The sequence below is a fragment of the Gadus morhua genome, chromosome 22, assembly GCF_902167405.1.
Source record: "Gadus morhua chromosome 22, gadMor3.0, whole genome shotgun sequence".
Taxonomy (NCBI): domain Eukaryota; kingdom Metazoa; phylum Chordata; class Actinopteri; order Gadiformes; family Gadidae; genus Gadus; species Gadus morhua.
The window spans coordinates 16456435-16476720 of NC_044069.1; the positions used below are offsets into that span (position 1 = coordinate 16456435).

General features: G+C 47.6%; 1 protein-coding gene across 3 annotated transcripts in view; it reads right to left on the reverse strand.

The window, feature by feature from the left end:
* vps50 (VPS50 subunit of EARP/GARPII complex) overlaps positions 1-20286 on the reverse strand; it is a 106837-nt gene that overhangs the window by 27146 nt on the left and 59405 nt on the right. For 2 of the 3 annotated variants that reach the window (XM_030346940.1, XM_030346941.1), the window contains 6 exons: positions 18345-18524; positions 16520-16638; positions 14549-14655; positions 12303-12424; positions 8358-8435; positions 6931-7011 (listed from right to left, as the gene is read on the reverse strand). In XM_030346940.1, coding sequence (XP_030202800.1) covers positions 6931-7011; positions 8358-8435; positions 12303-12424; positions 14549-14655; positions 16520-16638; positions 18345-18524 — 687 coding nt within the window. The remainder of the gene's footprint in view (positions 1-6930; positions 7012-8357; positions 8436-12302; positions 12425-14548; positions 14656-16519; positions 16639-18344; positions 18525-20286) is intronic. The other variant, XM_030346942.1, reaches the window with a different exon arrangement.

A 20286-nucleotide genomic window follows, 5' to 3' on the forward strand; every position in this document is an offset into this window, starting at 1 on the left:
TTAAAAACAAGAAAAAAAAAGAAGAAAGTATGCCAACAGGGGAAAGAGATCACAGCTTTAATAAGGGAGCAGGGTGGGACGGCTCGGGCTCATGGTCTGTTACCCCCCCCCTGCCTGAGTGATGGCTGTTAATGGCACTTAATGGCTGTCCCGTCAGATCATCCGTCTGGCGGCAACCCTACGGCCGCAGGCAGGCTGCACGACGCCGTCTCCTTGACAGGCAGAGACCTCCCCAACAAGGACTGAGCTATTATTAAGCGCGACACTGGCAAATGATTAGCTGTACTAATTGGGAGTTCCGGCAGATTCGTGCTCGATTAAAACCGACGTAACAAAAAGACGCGAGACCGGACTGCAAGGTGGATGAGGTAAGGTTTGCACAACCCGCGTTTGCTTCCGATGAACGCACACGTTTGCAGTCCCTCCTTTACGCTATACGGTATGAACTAGGGCTGTAACGATACGCGTATCAAACCGAAAATCGCGATACTCAAAGCCACGAACCTGTCTCGCGGTGTGAGAAGGCAGAGGCGCGATATGCCCTTTCTAACTCTTCGGTCAAATTGTCCGATTGAAATTTGCTAATCATTTGTCTAAATCATAGTCTGCTGACAGCGCCCCCTCCTATCGATGCCGTAAATATGTGACGAGATGCCCTCTCTGTGATCACAGCTCTCCGTGGCTGCGGAGGATTGCATTTCTCCATAGCCGTCGAAGTCCTCATATGCGATATGAACGACATTTATCCAGAGTGGGCCAAGCGCGAAAAAAATTGCCTGTGTGATCCTGTCTCTATTGTTTTGTGTGATTTGACTGGCAGATGTCTGCTTATAGGTCGGAATGAAGCGGCCACCAATTATTGACAGGATGGGTAGGCTACTTTATTCTACAGGACTCGTTCGCTTCTTCACTAGACACACGCGCTACCGCTCGCTCGTCCACTCACTCGCTGACGTCACTCACACACGCATACGCAGACTGCCATTCTCCCGCACACACATATGCTACTCGTAACACTATGGGCCCTATTTTAACGGTCTGAAACGCAAGTGGGAAGCGCAAAGCGCAAGTAGCTTTGTGGGCGGTTCTACGGCGCTATCGCTATTTTACAGGCGGATAAATGACACTTGCGTCGCGGCGCAAGTGTCAAAAGGGTTGGTCTGAAGCATCCTAGTTACCCGTAGGTGTGGTTTGGGCGTAACGTCCAACAAACCAATGAGAGTGCCAGCTCCCATCCCCTTTAAGAGCCATGAGCGCATTTGAATCGGACGAGTTGATATTTTGACAGCGCGTCTGCAGTCTCCGATGAGACAGATGCACATGAATTTCAAACTGCAAATGGCTCAGTTTATTGCCAAATAATATGGCCTAATTCACACATGGTATAAGGGGTTTTCTTCCACAACTTCAGAAATACTGAGTCCTCAAATAAATTTCGGCAAAGAAAACGTATATGATATAACATATGATATGCGGTAACTGTGGTTCTATTTAATGATATACGCAATACATTATAAACATTTTTTCTTATCAGTATTGTATGCTATCCTAATATGCATGTGTCCCCGCGGTAATAGACATTGCCATTGATTGTATTATGCGTTACGTGTCTGGTTTGCGTGTGTTTGAACAGAGCACACAGGCGCGCCCGCATTCATTCATTCATCCTTTTTAACACTCACTCGCGGTAAAACAATGTTTTTCACGATCAAATACTCATCAATCCTAAAAGTTATGGGCATGTAGGCCTACACGATGTCTCTGTCAAGAAAATATGTGTTTGCTGTACGGTGTTGCAGATGCATTGATTTAAAAGTTATTACCGCTGCATCAGCTGTTCTTTCACAAATAATTTACCAAGAATGTGCGGCTAGGTAGATGGGAGAAGCAAACTGTATGCGCGAGGTGCACAAGCAATCCGTATGCATCGCATGCGCATGTATGCATGCACCCTTAAAATAGCATCTGAACAACGCGCCACTGACTTTAAACCAGGTATTTCCTGGTCAGTAGCGCAATGGTATTCAGAAACGGCAAAATACCGTTTGCGCCAGAACACGCCTCCTCCTTCCGCCGAACCGCCCCTTGGGGCGCATGATCAATCCCTAATTTACCGGCGAGTGGCGGTGGTGGGAAAAGAACGCTCTGCGCCAGTTGTAAACTAGCAACGACACATGCGCCAGTGACTAAGTCACTTGCGCCGGATGCAAGATAGGGCCCTATGCCTCGTTATTGCGACGTTCATGTTTTTCCTCATCTATTGAAAGTTAGGCTATTAAACATGTTGCATTCTATACGGCCTGATTATGTCATTATTTAAGCTACATAGCCTAATAAGAAGCGCTAATAAGGATATTTGAATAAACCAACCAAACAGTTAAAGGGGCCCTATTATGCCTACCAGCAAAAAGCATCCTCCAACTGCAATCTTTGGTTATTTCTTTATTAATTTAGCTATACTTTAATAGTATTCTTTCGGTTCAAATCTGTTCAGTGTTCCAAATTATTTGTTATGAAATGTTACATTAAGATAATTGGTATTTAAGTGTTGTTTAATTAAAATGCTTTTTAAATTTAAAAGAATCGTGGGATGTATCGAACCGTGGGTCAAAAATCGTGATAAAAACCGAATCGTGAATTTGTGTATCGTTACAGCCCTAGTATGAACGCAATGAGTCATGGAGAGGGACTCTGATGCCACCAAAGGAATCTCTTGCATGAATTCCCAAAATAATACCAGCGTGAAAACTGCAGACCGATATTATCAGCCGAGATGAGAGCGGCCCCGGGGTCTAGAAGGAGCGTCGGAGGAGACGACCCACTGCTCTCCGGCGCTGCTCCCCGCTACACATATTCAGAGCCAGGACTTTAGAGACAGAAGAAAAAAAGAACAAAGGAGAGAGGGAAAGGATCTGTCAGGGGAGAGGGTTTTTGGGTCGGAGAGAGAGAGAGAGAGAGAGAGAGAGAGAGAGAGAGAGAGAGAGAGAGAGAGAGAGAGAGAAGAAAAACAATATTTTGAGTCCGCTGAAAGCAAGCAAACAGAAAGGAGAGTGAGGACAGCGCAAGATGGCGTCGCAGTGAAAGAGCTCCGCTAGCCCACCACTATTTACTTAAATTTCATACATTATAGTCCACTCATTTTGGTCAAATCAGCTTCCTAAGTAACTCAGAGTCGCCGAGAGAGTTTACTTGAACCCCAAAAGTATTTCAAAGGCCAGGCAACGGGCCGCATGTCGACCAGTCATAGTTCGCCTCCGAACGGCGATGCGGAAACCACTAGCTCATTACAACAAAGAGAGAGCGACCAAACCACACCGAACATGGATCATCATCTGTATGCCGAGATATGCAGGAGATATTGGAACCATCAAGCGGGAAAGCCAGGGCAGAGGCTCCTTCTGGTGTCTCCGCATCGCCCCCGCGCCACGCTCGGGGCGGGCTAAACGACCCGCGGACCCCAGCCGTCACGACGGAGGCCGGGTCTGCTGCCTGTCGGCCACCCGGCGGGGGACTGGGAGTAATTACCACCGCCTGGTTGGTTGGAATCAACCGGTCGATGAGCTAATCCCGGGGGATAACGACGTGACGGGTGGCGGGCGGCGGGCGGTGCTGGATGAAAGAAACTCAGGGATTTCGTGGGACGAATTGGAATGTGGTGTGTGCGTTTACTTTGATAATGTGCGTGTACAAATGAGATCTACAACCGCTGCTGTTTTGTATGCGCGCGCGTGTGTGTCTGTGTCGTTACATACAGGGCAGGGATGTGATGAGTGTAAACGTGAGAGGGGTCTGGTAATCCACACGCCCCCGCATCTCATCAGACGGTGGGAATCGGAAATGACGGGTGATGAATTCACGCGGCGAAACCGCATCGCACGAGTGATCGGGAAATTAACGCTAGGGTTTCTATATCGACCATCTCGCGCCGGCGACAAAAGACCATCAACTCCCCAATTCCCGACTTCCCGTTCCCGTCGATGTGAACGGGACGCGTGTGAAATTGATGGTGGATAATATGTGCTTGCGACCTGTGTGTGTTTCATATTAGAGGGGTATCTGTAGCAGACAGAGAGGAGGGCTGGGCAGAGGAATGGAATTAAGAATAATAAAAAAAATTACGTGTTTCGATGGGCGGCCAACTGAATGATTTATCAAGATGAGCTAAAATGGCACTGTGGGAAAGATGGTCTAAAAGCTTTTGGCAATACTTCAGGGATAAACGGGCATGACTATCTCCCACTCCCCCCCCCCCCCCAACTCTCACTCTCTCTCTCTCTTCCCTCTCACTTCTATCTCCCCTCTCTCTCTCTCGCTCTACCCCTCTCTCTCTCCCCCTCTCGCTCTCCCCCTCTCACTCTACCCCTCTCGCTCATTCTGCCACCTCTGGAGAGCGTTTTAAATAGCTCTTAATCAGTCAGTCTGGAATGGATGCCACGTGATAACATTAAGCCAAGATTGTGGGTGTGTGTCTGTCCGTGTGCGTGCGTGCGTGTGTAAATTAAATGCATTTGGGCCTCCTTAGAAAATCCCCTGATTCTCTTAAGTTCACACACACACACACACACACACACACACACACACACACACACACACACACACACACACACACACACACACACACACACACACACACACACACACACACACATACAGAGCCGAGCCTAATGTTATCACATGGCAACTGCTAACAAGCCGAGAGACAGGACCACAGTCATGCCATCACCATAGAGATGTCCCACACACAAAGAACTCCACAGTCAACCACACACACGCACACACCTTTTCAACCACCATTTTTTATCTCTACCTGATGAATCCTTCTCATCTCTCTTCAACAGAAACACCCCTTCATCTCCCTGGGCAAAGAGAATTGGCACATCGCGGCACAACCCCCCCCCCCCCCCCCCCCCCCCATTCTCTGTGCTGCCCCCACCCTCTCAACTAGCATGCTGCTAACCAACAACCCACCTTAGCAGCTACGCCACACTGCTGCCTAAAGCCGTAGGGACGAGCAGAAAGGATCTGCCCTGTGAGGAGCGCTGACGCCGCCGTCTTTGACTGCCTTCACCTCATCCAGTGAAGAAGAAGCTCCTGGTGTCGCCCATCTTATTGGTTTCTCTCCCTCCCACGCGGAGCTGTATGGGGACGGTCTGTGACGCCACGACCCGCCATTCCACCACAGCAAAGTCGACCCGCAGAGGATCCACACAACACAGTGGGGTTTTTTTTATGGTGGGTTTGCGATATGGATTTCCCTGCTTGGAAAGTTTAATATTTTTACTATTGCGTTCTGGGTGATGGTTAAAAAATAAATATCAAACGAGGTTGGGACGTGTGTCTGGGGAATGAATAAATAAATTATACCGAGCAATAAAAAAAGAGCAGGCTTTCTGCCCTTGCTTCACCCTCTGTGGTGGGAAGTACAATAAGCTCTGGGCTGGAGCTGGACCCATGCAGCGACGCTGCGATGATTACCATGGGAACCTGTCACTGGGATGTCAGTGAGGTTCATCTTGAGAAGCTTCCGTACCCTCCATCTAGATGGTGCTTATGTAATTCAGAGTGAATGAGCAACAAAAACGATCCAAAAATCGGGTCATTTGCATGTAAAATATAAACAAAACAGGCCAAAGGTTATCCAAGCCAGATTGTTAAAAATGAATCCCAGTACAGCTGTATGGCTTCTGGTTCTCAGAGATGGAGATGGTTACTGAAAAATGACACAGCTTTATAGACTTAAAGATAGGAGAGGCAATTTTGTGCGAACTTGACAGAGTAAGCAAGAATCTGAAAGTATCCGAGCGAAAAAATCCCAGACATCATTTCAGGCCTCCCTCCAATGCCTCTCCCCCCAAAGACATGGCTGGCTGGCTGGTGTTGGTGCTAGGACTGCCTAGCCCCGGGGATGAATCAGACGCTCATGCGCAGTGGGTGCCGAAGCAGAGTGTGCGCTGATGGCCTGGTGGGTAGACCTATCACAGGCCATCCAATCATTTCCCTTCGGGCTTAATGATATAATTAGACGGGGGTATAACAGGCCTGCTGTTATACGCCATTTACACTGTTTTTTTTTAAGAATATTTGTCAGAGCATTAGATTCATTTGATTCAACGCATATGACAGAAAAGGCTTGGTAAATAAATTGCCTACCATAGCTATAAATTAAATTCAAGCTTCAACTTGCATGTAATTGTAAATTCTTCAAAGTTCTGAATGTATGTGTTTTTTAATGGCCCTCCAGTCACGGTGAGTGACACCCTGTAGCCCCGGTGCCGCAGCAGATGTAAACCGGTATTGACAGCAGCTCCAGAAGGCCGGCTGACACAAAACGCACCAAAGAAATAATGGTGGGTGGAGACGAGGGGACTTGCCGGGTTGTTACCATCGAACATTAACACGAGGATCAAGACCTCTAAGAGGGGGAAAGATGGAGTTTTAATGGGATTTCGGTGCAACCACACACACCCACACAGAAACACAGAAACACACACACACACACACACACACACACACACCCACACAGACTAATGTGTGTCCTATGTGGAAACTATAGCCCGGAGCTGTCTGTGTGTGTCTGCGTTTACTGGTCAGAGAGACATTGATACATATAGGCAGAGACGGCGCAAAAAATAGAGAGAGAAGATTAGTCGAGCAGCAAAGGGATAATGATAACCCATAATGCTATGTGTCACCACACAGGTCATGGACACCATCCACTCAGACAATAAGACCACCCCCCCCCCCTCCCATTCCCCACCGTGCACACACACACACACACACACACACACACACACACACACAAAGACCGATACATGATAGATGGATGAAAAAACGTTATGTTATAAGGATAGAAGAGTGGGAGCGAGAACAGAGATAGAACAGGGTTCTAGAAGAGGCTATGGACGTGACATAGAACAGAAAGGGTCTTACCATGTCTATGAGGTTCTCCTGGATGCGGTTGAGGGTAGTTCTCAATCTGCTGCTGATGAGACCCAGACCTGACGACTCGTACTGTGACACACACACACACACACACAACACACACACACACACACACACACACACACACACACACACACACACACACACAGTTAGCCAATTTACAACGCATCAACACATGAGGCAGGTGAGCTAAACACTATGGCTACATCATGTTTAGACATGTGTCTCTCCTACTAGGCTACTCTACAGGGGAAACACAGGTGGGCAGACACGATGAGGGACAGCGGTCAAAAGAATGCATACCACACACACACACACACACACACACACACACACAACCACACACACAGAAACACACACAATAGACATGGAAGGAGAAGGTGACCGTGAGTATAGGGGGTAAATGCACAGCCAAACCACATCATGACACAACATTTGAGACTTTAATGTACAGCATTGGATTGGATTTTGATATCTGATTGATCTTCTTATTTTTCTTGGTCAGGGTCCACTTCTCAGACTCCGACCTTCTCAATTCTCAACAGCCGACCACATGTCAAGGGGTTTTTCTTTAAGGGGCATTCAGGGCAAAATCAGGATGACCTCGTGGCAAACAATCTGGCCCGTGGAGTTTCTCTCATAAGCCCTGGTCACACCTGGCATTAGCATGCGTCCTGGGCGATCTGCTCACAGGTGACAGCTCACCAAGTAAGTGTCTCCGTTGACACCAGCTGTGAGCATGCGTCTCCACATGCATACTCGAGCGACCACTTGTGATTGGATCAAACTTCCCCGCTCTATATGCAAATGAACGCAGTCATCGTTTATTTTTGCGAAGACCAAATGTGTTTTCTTTTAACCAATTTGAGGCAGCAAGTCTTCCGGAAATGAAAAGCTAAATAAGATTTTAAATAAATACAGACTATTCTAGAGGCTATTCCTTCCCAAACCAATTCGCTCAAGATAGCACTTTGAGATTTCTGAATGTAAAGTAAATCCATTATTATTATTATTAAGATGTTTGACGGATACGGAATGTGTCCTAGACAAAGCAATCTTACGTGAATTGATCATTTTGATTTATTTTAATTTGAAGCCGGATGAGTACGTACTTCTGCTTACGTAGAGGTTGTCAGTTGACTAATCGATGTGGCCACACAGGACACGTTCGCGGACAACACACCGGCGAAAGAATGTGGCGCTGTGCGGGCCCAGACCCCCCCCTTCCAAATGCGGCCCGGGCCAATCGGGCCAACGTGTCCTCAACGTGCCTGTGGTGCGTTCAGATCTGTTCTCAGAGCGGCTTGTTTGCGATCGGACCACCAAGACAACATGAGAATGCCGTAGTGTGAACAGGGCCCGGTGCTCCCCCTCCCCCCCCCCCCCCCCCCCCCCATGCCTACGCTCTCTCTTACCAGGCAGGCAGGTCCCACCACCCTAGCCCCGACCGTCTCTCTGCCGCTCTGGGAGAGCAGAGACGGGCTAGGGGCGGGCTGTCCGAGACCCATAGCAGCCAGAAAGAGAGGACACAGAGAACACACATACACACACAGAGCATGAATCACATGTGATGACATGGATATTATGTTACATCATACACAATAATGATAAGGGCATACTGAACACAAAATAATGGCAACGGACATAATCACACGTATGCACACCGTGTCTATACTAGGACAAACATAATGACTGTTCTTTTGGTCATTAAGGAGTCAGGAAATGAAGGAACAAGTGGGCGGATATCCTGCAGAAAGGATGCTTACAAGTAGGATTCAAGGCATTGGGGATCTAACCATGTTTAGCCTACAGATGTAAATGCATTGAGCTAGCATTATCTGCCTGTTCCAGCCCTTTGAGACTGTAATAACTAAGAGCTCAACTAATCAATCGGACCAAACCTTTGGGCTGCGATTCAGACCCCCTGAGTAGCCCGCTGGGATATTAATTCCTCTGACAAACTACTCAACGCTAGTCTCACAAATCAGACATGAGATATCATCTACAGAACCTGGCCCTCTTTAATCGGGGCCGAGAGCGTGTGATCACGGTGGACACAGACATAAACAGCGCCGGGTGCACGAGCGTGTTCTGTCAAAGGGAGCGAGCCGCCGGGCACCGAGGGCACGCGCAGAAGGCTTTGGGTTCCAAGGAGAAGTACAGCTTGGGAGAGGAGGGGGAAATGCAAAGCCAGCAGTGAGACGGCGGAGGCGAGGTGCATTGGAAAATGAGCTCAATGGTGAGGTCTCGTCGTGTATGGGGGGGGGGGGGGGGGGGGCATTCTGTCCGCCTCGGTTTGAGTATACATTCAAGTTTCATCTGTGGTGGATGTGGATCCTTTTTTTTTTTTCAGCTTTAGTACAGGTTCCATAACGTAAGGACACGAAAAAAGTACACAATGAAATCATTGAGTAATCACTTGTGTATTTACAGTTGTCAGCACTGCCTGTTGCCTTCGCAACACCGAAACGTCCCAGATGTTTCAACGCAGGGAGATGATAATGTTTCACAGACTTAGCCGTAAGGTCGTAAGCCGTAAGTCAGAGTAGAGAGGATTTTGCAGCTGCAGGAACATCAAGGATAGTCTGTTGTATGCGTGCCAATGGGGGAGTGGAACATTTATTTGGTGTAATAAGGTCCTGTGCCATGTGCAGCAGTACCACTGAATAAACAGTCTTGCTGAGCATTATATGAGCCCATCCTTGGTAACAACAGGGACTTCATGGATCGGGGCTCGCTGACACCTGAGTGTCACTAGTCGTCATGGCGATCTGCCGGATCACGCTGTCACCTGAATTGCATGGTGATACAATATAAACCTCAAAGTAACCCTGAGATGAAATCACCACCATAGTAACAATTTGGGTGATGTTATATCCGCTACAACTTAACTCCAAAGTTTTAGTGAATAAAGGGGTTTGGCGGCCAAGCCATTGACTTATTGTCTGAGTCGGTTATTGCAATCGCATGCGGCTAGAGACACAAATACAGCCACCGCAGCTTTTTGCTGGCTTAAATCTTAAAAACAGACAACCGGAGGCCACAAAACGAACGATGCTTGTCGCTTTATGGTATCCACTAGGCAGCGTCCTGCTCGCCGCAGACAGAAGGCCGACAGCGGATCCTGCGGCCATCACACACAACAAACATCACAATCTCACAGAGAGCCCATCCATCCAAGTCGGCCGCATTCCACTCGTTCCCCTTCTCCCTCTCATCTTCCCGCCATCCACTTACACCTCCCGACCCTTCATGACAACACAATGGCATGTAGCCACGATCTGCTCCCGGCAGCCTCCGCTATATCTCATCCTCTCTCCTCCATCCCTCTCCCTCACCTCTCCCACCTAGCACTACTCCTACCTCCCTCTTTCGCTCTTGTTTCTCCCTCTCTCTCTCTCTCTCTCTCCCCTCATTCCTTCTTCTCCTCATCTCCCCCCTCCCTCCCTCTCCCGTCATCCCTCCCTCTCCCCATCAGCCCATCCGTCTCCCGCTCCTCCCTAAAGCCTCTCGGCGCGGTGCCCGTGCCAGCCTTGGAACGGGCACAGGGGGGGGGGGGGGCTTTGGAGGAGCTCCACGGCTCCTCAGCGGGGAACTTTTCATCTTTCTCAAAAATCGATGGGCTTCTAATAAGCATTTTTATTTTGCTGTAATCCCGGCTCTCTCCCTCCCTCCTCCTCCTACTCCTGGGGTGCTTTGCAGGCCAGATGATTGATGCAGATGGAGAACTTGAAGTGGCTCGCACCTAATGCATCTCAAGCGCTCGCGGTGCGACAGCGCCAGTACACACACACACACACACACACACACACACACACACACACACACACACACACACACACACACACACACACACACACACACACACACACACACACAATGACGTATTTACCCTTTGGATTATTAATGGCGCTCGTTATATTCACCACTCAAGAACTCTGCGAACCCTAAGCTCTGTGGCAGCGGGGGGTGGGGCGCTGGGGGGGGGTCGGGGGGTCACAGAAGGAGAGTGAGAGGGAGGGATGTTCCCAGGTCAAAGTGCGGGCATATGTGCATAACAATTTCACAACAATGGTGATTTTCCTTTTGGGTAAATATTCATGAAAATATTATCATTTCCGCGTGGATTCAGCGAGCCCATTATTGGGATAGTTGGGATTCAATAACGTATAATGAGGTACGGTGAAAGAAAGAGAGAGAGAGAGAGAGAGAGAGAGAGAGACGGCGGAATTGCGAGAGGATGTTTCGACGCGGAACAGGAGGAGAGAAGAGCAAAGAGAAAGGTACGATTACATATGATGAAAAACGCCAAATAGACACGAGGGCTAAAGATAAGCAGCTCGACGGATAAAGCGAGCGGGGGAATCGGCGTCTCACGTAGAGTGGCCTCATGGGCAGATACAAGTACAGAGCGACAGAGAAAGACCGAGAGAGAGCGACGATATATAGGGCTCAGATACGCTCAGGCCTTGCATAAAAAAATTAAAATAATAGAAAGGCCCTGACAATCTGTCAAGTTGCAACAGCGCTGTCCATTCCCGTACCATCTCCACTGCGACGCCGAGCAACACAGACAGCGCAGCGGTGGGGGGCTCCGCTCGAACAAGCTTTGCCGACTCAACGGGACGAGGGAATCAGGGTTTGTTGCCACCGTGACTCATTCCCTAACTCCCCTTCAGGGACAGTAGTGCCACTTGTGCACTGTTGACAGCCTTCAGCGAGTGTGTGAGTAGAAAATAACTAAACACATCAACTGAATAAAGTTGCACTGAAATTGGAAAATTGCTGAGCACAGTGTCAAAGAAAGGACGATAGGATGAGAGGTTTATTGGATATTTTGACCAATGAGACACAAAACGATGAATAGGATGAATGGGAATAGCAAGAATAGGACAAGTTGCACTTCAATATGCAAAATGGGACGGTTGTGAGGACAAGCGATGAGGTCATTTCAGCGAAAGCAATCATCAAACAATTTTTTCCAGAGGATTGATATTTTTCAAAGGCCGGGGATTTTGAACTCTGCATCACACCTTTGCAACGAATAAAGCAGTGCACAATAACGAGTAAGGTATCACGGAAACCGTAGTGAGGAGTATAGTTGAAAGGGTAAATTAGCATTAAATTGAAATGTTAAGCCAAGTTAAAGAACATAATGAAAGGGTGTGAGGATAAGTAGGCAAAAAAAAAGATAAAAGACTAAAGCGGGATTCAGCGTACTAAAGTGTTGTGGCCCACTGCGACCGCACTTGGATCTCGACCCCTGAATAATCTGCGCTCTGCGCACTCCAACAGAACCATGCACCCTGGCAGCTCTGTGAAACGCAGAGCAGAAGCGACAGCAGGGAGTGACTTCATACCATGTCGTTGCGTCCGAAGAAGGTGTAGACGGCGTACAGGTAGTAGTCAAACAGCTGCGACACACAGTGGATGACGTCGAAGGCGATGGGCTTCAGGATGTTCATCATCTGCATGTACTTGCCTGCAACACAGATGGGAAAACACCTGTTAGCGAGTCGAGCGGAACAAGTGCGTGCGTTGTCCATCTGTCACTTAGGCTTAGCGTAGCGTGACCTATGAGAGGGGGGTTCCCACACGTGTTCACGCCGTGTGAACAAGACTGGTGGAGGTACTAGCACGCACATATTTCATGCAGTAAAATAGGCATAGGTTAGATGATTCACAATGTATATTGTTCATCCACACAGTATTCCCCTGTTCAATCTTACAAATATAAATATACTGATGATTAGATAAAAAATTGACAATGCATATGGGCATATGAATATGTCTAGGGCCAACGCACAACTTCAACTTGTCTACTCATGGGTCACAACCCGCATTTGGAAAACCACTGCTACAAGCCAAACCTTTTCAACACTGCATCTGATTAAAGGACAAGGTTCCAACCAACCATAAACCATTGTGTGTTGGGTGTAGCGCGGCTGCAACCAAGAGCTATTCTTCATGTGTGCTGGCCTTCTCGGGGTCAAGCCCAAGCCAGTGGAACGATTGAGTGGCCAGGATATGCATCATTCTGTCGGCGGTCCACCCCGCACTATGACCCTGCCACTGACAAGCGGGACATAGTGGCTTGATCAAAAAGGGCCAGGGCCTAGTGCCACTCCCCACACTGACTCCTGCGTGTGTGCGTGTGCGTGTGTGTGTGTGATACAAAGGGACATTTGCCAGAAGTAGTTGGTTTGATCCAGTCCAGTAGTAGATGTTTTCTGGGTTCTCTTTTGTTGCTGGTTACTTGTGTGTATCGGGGTCTTGCGTGGCTGTGCTGATTACATGTCAAAATCACCAGTGTCAAACAAGGACTTAGTGGGGGGGTGGCTGAGCAACTTTCTATTGACTGGGGCTTGGCAGGCTTAATGCATTCTATGTGACGCTCCCCTGTGATTGGACGATCATTACTTTCAAGTTGTCTGTGCTGCCATTCAAGCCAGAGCAGGGAAGGCAATTAAGCCTCAACGGGCCTAGGTGTGTGAACCGACCGTCCATCTTCTCTCTTCAATCTGGTTTTTGTTTTGATTCCATGTCGTCAATCTTTCACAGGAATAAGCTAAGCAAGGGGGTTACCCACGAAGGAGTGGGCGAGAGCTTTCCCCCATGAGAGAGGGGAGGAGGAGAGCCTTTGTGCTTGTGGTACCCACTCCATCTGCATAGGCTCCCGGTGACAGATGTAATTCAGCAGTACAGTAATAAAGGCAGCGAGAGGAGGAGGGGGAGGCCTGAGACGAGAACGCAGGCAAGTCAGAACGGAGGAGCGCACGGGAAAAAAAGGAAGGCGACAAAAGAAAGAAAGAAAAGCAATAAACCCAATCTGCACGGCTCCGTAAGCGACCCAATCCAGTTTGTCTACGCATTCCCATTTTTCATGTGCCACTTTCTTCATTTTTGAGCCTCGCGCTAGAGTTTTAGTCTGTCCAGGGCGAGGGTCCAACTCCATCAAATACCTTGCGGACAGGCAAAACAAGTCAACTTTTTGACTTGGTTTGCCTGACTTCTTCAGATTGCCCTCGATCGATACTGCATCATACCGGTTATGAATACTATATATATAGTATTCGATTTTTGATTTATCTTTTCTGGAGAGTCACACACTCGATTATTCCACGATAAAAAACCGAAAGTGTTCAAAAACACATTCTGAACGCGCGTGGGGCAGTTTTGGGTGTTGGCCTGGGTTAGAAACGCAATTAATTATCATGAAAGTCCAACCGGCCCGTTCATAAATTGCTGCAAAAGTGTTGTTTGTGTTGTCTTGTTGAGATTGCTCATTCTCAGCACCGGACGAATTGGGGTTACGGCACCAAAGAGGGCCGTCGGCCAGGCAGAGGTCCCTGTGCTCCGGGCTCTTGCGTCAGGCCTTCGTCACTGAAGACACTCGTACCAAATGAGCAGGTCGCCGGGTCAGAGCAACGCTAAGGACGATGAACTGAAGCCAGTCACACAGAGGCAGCGGCCGCAAAACAGCCTTTAATTAGTGCTTAAGGAAAAGTCTCAGGCCGACGCTGGGCATGAGCGAGCATGTGAGTGGGTGTGTTCGGGTGTGCGAGTGCACGTGCTTGTGAGTGTGCGTGTGCGTGTATGTACTTACCAAGCAGCCGGATGACGTTTAGAGTGGTGTTGGTGAGGATTGGCGCGGTACCCTTGTTGAGGCTGTAGTCTGACTTCTTGTGGCTTCTCATGGTCTCCCGGGACACACTGTTGAGCGATCAGGGACACAAAAGAGGACCTACATAAGAAACTACACAGACTCAATGAATATTCACGTCTTAGCGGTAACCGCATCACTTCCTGTACGTGTGAAACCTGGGCTGGGTTCACAATGTCTCTGACCCCGCCCCCCCGAGTCGTGGCGATCGAGAATACGAATGGCCACTCACAGGTGACGATTAACACAGATAATTGGTCAATCAGAAGCCCTTACACACACAGCCTCCGACACCTGTTAAGACCAGGGGTCAGGGTATGAACCTGGTGGTCTTCCCGGGGCCCGACCTTTAACACTTGCCTTTCGACCCCATTATCACCTTGGGGGACCATAACATGGGGCTTACTAATAGCACCAGTGGGAACTCGGGACCCGCCTGCTAATGAGGGATTAGCAATTCCTGCCGGGGATGCGGGAGACTTCATGGCTTAACGCCTGAAGGAAAAAATAGAACGTCAAATTTAACGTGGTGTAAAGCGCATGCATATCATCAGTAGCGGTGGTGGCATCAACCTCGATGAGACCGCGCCCCTAGCACAAGGCCACGAAACAGGTTGTCATCCATAGCATTAAGAACATTAAATGATCATCATAACAGGGCCAAGAGCGAGGTAGCTAATGAATAAATGACATTCTTATGTCTCACTCCGTTGCATACGTGATCAAACTGCAGATTTTGACACGTGCGCATAAAGAGGGGTATAATATTTCAAAACCATGCACCACGCCAGCCACGCTTTTTGGATTCAGCGATCGTTACCCTACAGGAAACTCATCTGTTCAGACTGCATCTCGCCTCTGAACAAAATGTATTAAGAACATTTCTTTACCTCTTTTTTCTAAAAATGTAGCAATTGAGGCAGTTTACTTATTGGATGAATTGCATGCACTTAAATGATTCACGCAATTGCTTTGGTAACATTTTCATGTTTGTGTACACGGATTGTAAGTCACTTTGTAAAAAAGCGTCAGCTAAACATCGCAATGTAATGTACCCTTGCAGGGATTTCAAATGAAAAAGGCACGAGCACAGAGGGAACATCGGTGGATGAGGCGATGTACATTACCAATCAAAGCCGTTTTAAAGATAAGCTGCATTAAGGGCATGGATACGATTTCCTCACGGACAATACATTTTGTCAAGTATTTGCCAGTGCCTAGTACTGACGGAAAGAAGGGCTTATTCATTTAGGATATATGTTGTTTCTCCGGGCATATGTACACATAATGCCTGTTATGTGGTTTAATAATGCAGATCCTAATCAAGACTAGACATGGCAGATTTTATTTTCAGGACATAAATATGAAATATGACTAAACATGAAAAGAAAAAACTGGAGGCATTTCCGCCTACTCCCTGAGGTTAGCCAGAGTTGAAGAATATTTAATGCTAAATGCAGGGAAACTCTATTTCCCCTTAATTCCTCCAGATTTAGCATGGATTAAAGCCTCATGGAGCTAAATAAAGATCAATTGAATCTATTTGTGCGGGTATGTTTTCTGTTACTGTCTCCCATGCCAGCATGGTTAGCACTGCAGGTTTTTTCTATCCTTTATATTGTTAGTAAACGCATTAATGTCCATGGCGGCAGGATAGTCTAGTGGCTAGGGTGTTTGACCTCCAGCTAAGAGGTCAAGGATTCATGCCCTCATTGAGCAAGAAGCCTGACTGTTTATTAAGGACGTGTTACGGATCAGAGCGTCTGCTAAACGACAAAGGAACAAAAAAAAACATCCACGATTTCGATCCCTCAGCCAAGGGGAACATTTTCTTCAAAATCTTGCTGCTCTTTTTTGTCCAGTTTCAACAGCTCCAGTTCAACAAGCGAGTTGCCCTTTGACCCAGAGACAAACCTCTTGAGAGGGGCGTCGCCCGTCTGCTCGTCCACGTAGTCCTGCTTGAGTTCTTCCGGGACGTCGCTGTCGCTGTCATAGTCCTGGAACACATTCTTCTCCAGCTCGTCCGACTCATACTGAGAGAGAGAGAGAGAGAGAGAGAGAGAGAGAGAGAGAGAGAGAGAGAGAGAGAGAGAGAGAGAGAGAGAGAGAGAGAGAGAGAGAGAGAGAGAGAGAGAGAGAGAGAGAGAGAGAGACAGAGAGACAGAGAGACAGACAGACAGACAGACAGACAGACAGACAGACAGAGAGACAGGGAGAAGGAGAGAGAGACATCAATTGATTGGACTACACCACTGATTAACACATTGATGTTCATCAATGTTGATTGTTGATGGATTGAAAATTAAATAAGACAAAAACACAACCAATGTGCTATATGGAGTCCTCTGATGAGAAATCAAAGAAAGCTCTATCCCGTATATGAGGCCTATTGTATTCATTCCGTCTCTCCCCCGGATATAGCCTTTATGTAACGGGAAAACATGGTTTTCCCAACGCTGCTTTCATTGAAAGGGTAATACCTCAGAGGCTCTGTCACAAAGGCAAACACCAAGGCATAAGTACTCATAGAGAACCATAAGGAAGCTGAGATGTAGGGATTGTGGGTTAGGTCCTGATACATTGTTTTCTGACGTGGAGGTAAAAAAAAAAACAAGACTTGGCGTGGAATTCATAGTCATCCTGTCAATCCACTTTTTTAAACATTAACAGGGACGCACAGCCTTACTCCCATGAAATAATCCTGAGGCGGAGAGCTGCCTCTTTGCATCGAGCAAACACCACAGCACAGGGAATGGCCTTATGGAAATGAGTGGAGGCATCATTTTATTCGATTTCAAAGTAATGCCTTTAGACATAACAGCTTCATGTTGAATCTCCAGATATCAAAAACACTCTGTTTGCTCGAATGATGCAAGGGGCTGCTGAATTGAGATAAACTCTGAACCCAGGCCCCCCAAAATCCAGCTCTCCACATTCAAACCACGCCAACAGCTGGGCAATCACGCTCCAACTTTACCTCTCAACTCGAATATCGTTTACATCTCCATTACCTTTTTTCCCAGCTTAATCCCTCTCAGGCCGAGGCCACTTCCCCATGAGCTCTCCGTTTATCTGGGCTTTTAGGTTCCATTTCGCCTAATAGTTAAAATCGAATGACAGCAGACGAGTTGGGAGATGTCCGGCATTATGCGCCGGGGGTCTCTCTCTCGATTTGGATCTGGTACGACTGGCTTGGCGTCAAGGACGGAGAGAGGGGCTGCGGTGGTGAAGGACCTGGCAGTCGCAGTGTGGGATTGCTTTCATTCACAGCCAGCCACATCCCATTTATCGACCACATTATACAGAAGGACCTCAGGGCTAGATTTCGACGGTCCAAACCCCCCCCCCCCCCCCCCCCCCCCCCTCTCCGAAGGACCCGCCGCACTCAGAGAGGGTGCCGGTCCAAATGAGGAAGGGGGGAAATAATCGATTTTCGTGGTGGATGAACACATTGTAGAAGTCTGATCTCGAGGAGATTCAAATAAAAGGCATAATTATAATTGTAAATGTATGCAAAATGATGACATACATAAACGTACCATGATCTTTTCGGCTGATTAGAATTGCAGTGTCGCCTTAGGGGGCTATCCAATCAGAGTCCTCTTCTCAGGATTCTAACCCAACAACAATTATAACAATAAAGTACAGTACAGAAGGACTGCACTAATCTCCCATGAATGAAAATTCGAACAATTAACTAATCCTCTCCCCAGGGCCCAGAAAACCCATAATCCCCTACCCCATTCGATGCCAGCACGTCCTCCGTTTCCTCCTCCTTGTTTTCGATGTGCATCTCAAAAGGGTTCCCCTCCAGGAGGAACTGCTGGAAGAGGGAGAGATCCCCCCCCGCGGCCCCAGTGCCGGCCTGTCGGCTGGGGGAGAGCGACGGCGAGTGGCACTGGCCCATGAACTTGAACTCCTGCAGGTGTAGGGAGAGGACACAATGACCAGTGGAACGAGGCGGAGGGGCGCTCCCTCTCCCTGAGAGCCGGCCAAGACAGTCAGGGTTTGTGCAACAACTTAATGATCTTTTGTTGGTGTTGGTGTAGCATTATTTGCATCCTATAGGAGAATTTACAATTAAACGTCAATAAGATAAGATAAGATAAGATAAGATATAACTTTATTAATCCCCCGTAGGAGAAATTTGTTTGTTGCAGCAGCAGTGGAAGGACACAGGACAAAATAACAATGTAATAAATACAATAAATAAATACAAAGTGCTAATGCATAAGTAGACGCTTATAGTTAATAGGGACAAAAACAAGACAAACAGAACCAACATCAAGATGGGTGATGCATATACACATATATACGCATACCTAATCACACACACATGCATATGCAAACACATAGACATACACAAACACAATCATCATCAGGCACTGTTGAACAGCCTAATGGCTGCCGGCACAAGGGAGCACCTGAAGCGCTCCGTCAATAAGGCAGGGAGTGGAAATTGTTGTGAATTCCAAACCAAAGCTGAGGTCAGTGGACATGTGAAATGCCAGTAACACTTTGAGGTTCTGCAGGACTGCATAGCTCAATTAGTAAACCCCCTGGAGATGTCTAAAGTTCAAACAGTCAAAAAAAGGGCCAAAATGTACCAAACACACGCAGATTGCGTGTGTACCCGCAAATGTGTTGTCAATTTTGCATGAATCCTTGCTCAAAAGCCTGATGAGCTGCTGGTTTGCCTCTTCACTGGCTCTATCTATTGTAGTGGCAGTAACAGCACTATCCTTAGGCTGTCATGCAAGAGGTGGTTTAAAGTGACTGTAGCTGCAGGCGGATTCATGTGGAAATATTCAACGGTTTAGCTTTGTACGTGACGCATTCAAATAGTAGAACTATGTGACACGCTCGAAAAAGAGGACACTGATCTTCTGTTTGTTGTGGCTAACTTAACTGTATTCATTGTTGACGCACAAACTTGACTTAAACGCAAAATGGAGGGTTGCCCTGTTCGAGGCGTTCCCAAACAGAATCAAAGAGAGCAGAAAGAGCGGAACGGAGTAAGGCTACTTTGTATAATCCGCGTAGGAGGATCGCAACTGCACCATCCAGCAATCTCTGAGATGGGTGTAACAAATTGCTTGAGCATCCTTTTTTGCATCCCGAACAAAGCAAAAACCCTTCATCATATTCTAATGAATGCCATGGCAGGGAGGGGAGACCATTAATGCTGCCTGTTTAGCATAAGTGAATACTGTATAGGGAAATATACTCAATGCTAATGAGGGCTAGTTTACTGGGAAAGTTTATTTTCCCTCTGTGCTTTAGGGGGAGGGGTGTCAAAGTGTGACGATGGTCCTCCGGAGGAGAGCGGGGGAATACTGAAGATGTGTCTGCTCGCGAACAATAGAGTTGCTGAGCTGGAGCTACATTTATCTTTCTTGACACTTCTGTCTCTTCGATAATTACTTTTTAGTGCTTTTTTGAGAGGGAAATGGATTAGACTGCGCTCCGGATCATCTACTGTCAACCTTTGTCGTGATCCACAGCTGCAGACACCTGGAGAGGGGGGGCTCGACCTACAAAGGGTCTCCAGTGCTGAAGGTGTTTCATTTTTCACAGGGCGAAGGAACTATGACTACTAGGCTTCTGATCAACAACTAAAGCCAAAAACCAAACTAAAAGTAATAGCATGAAGCAAAGGGATTAATGGATCACAGAGAGCT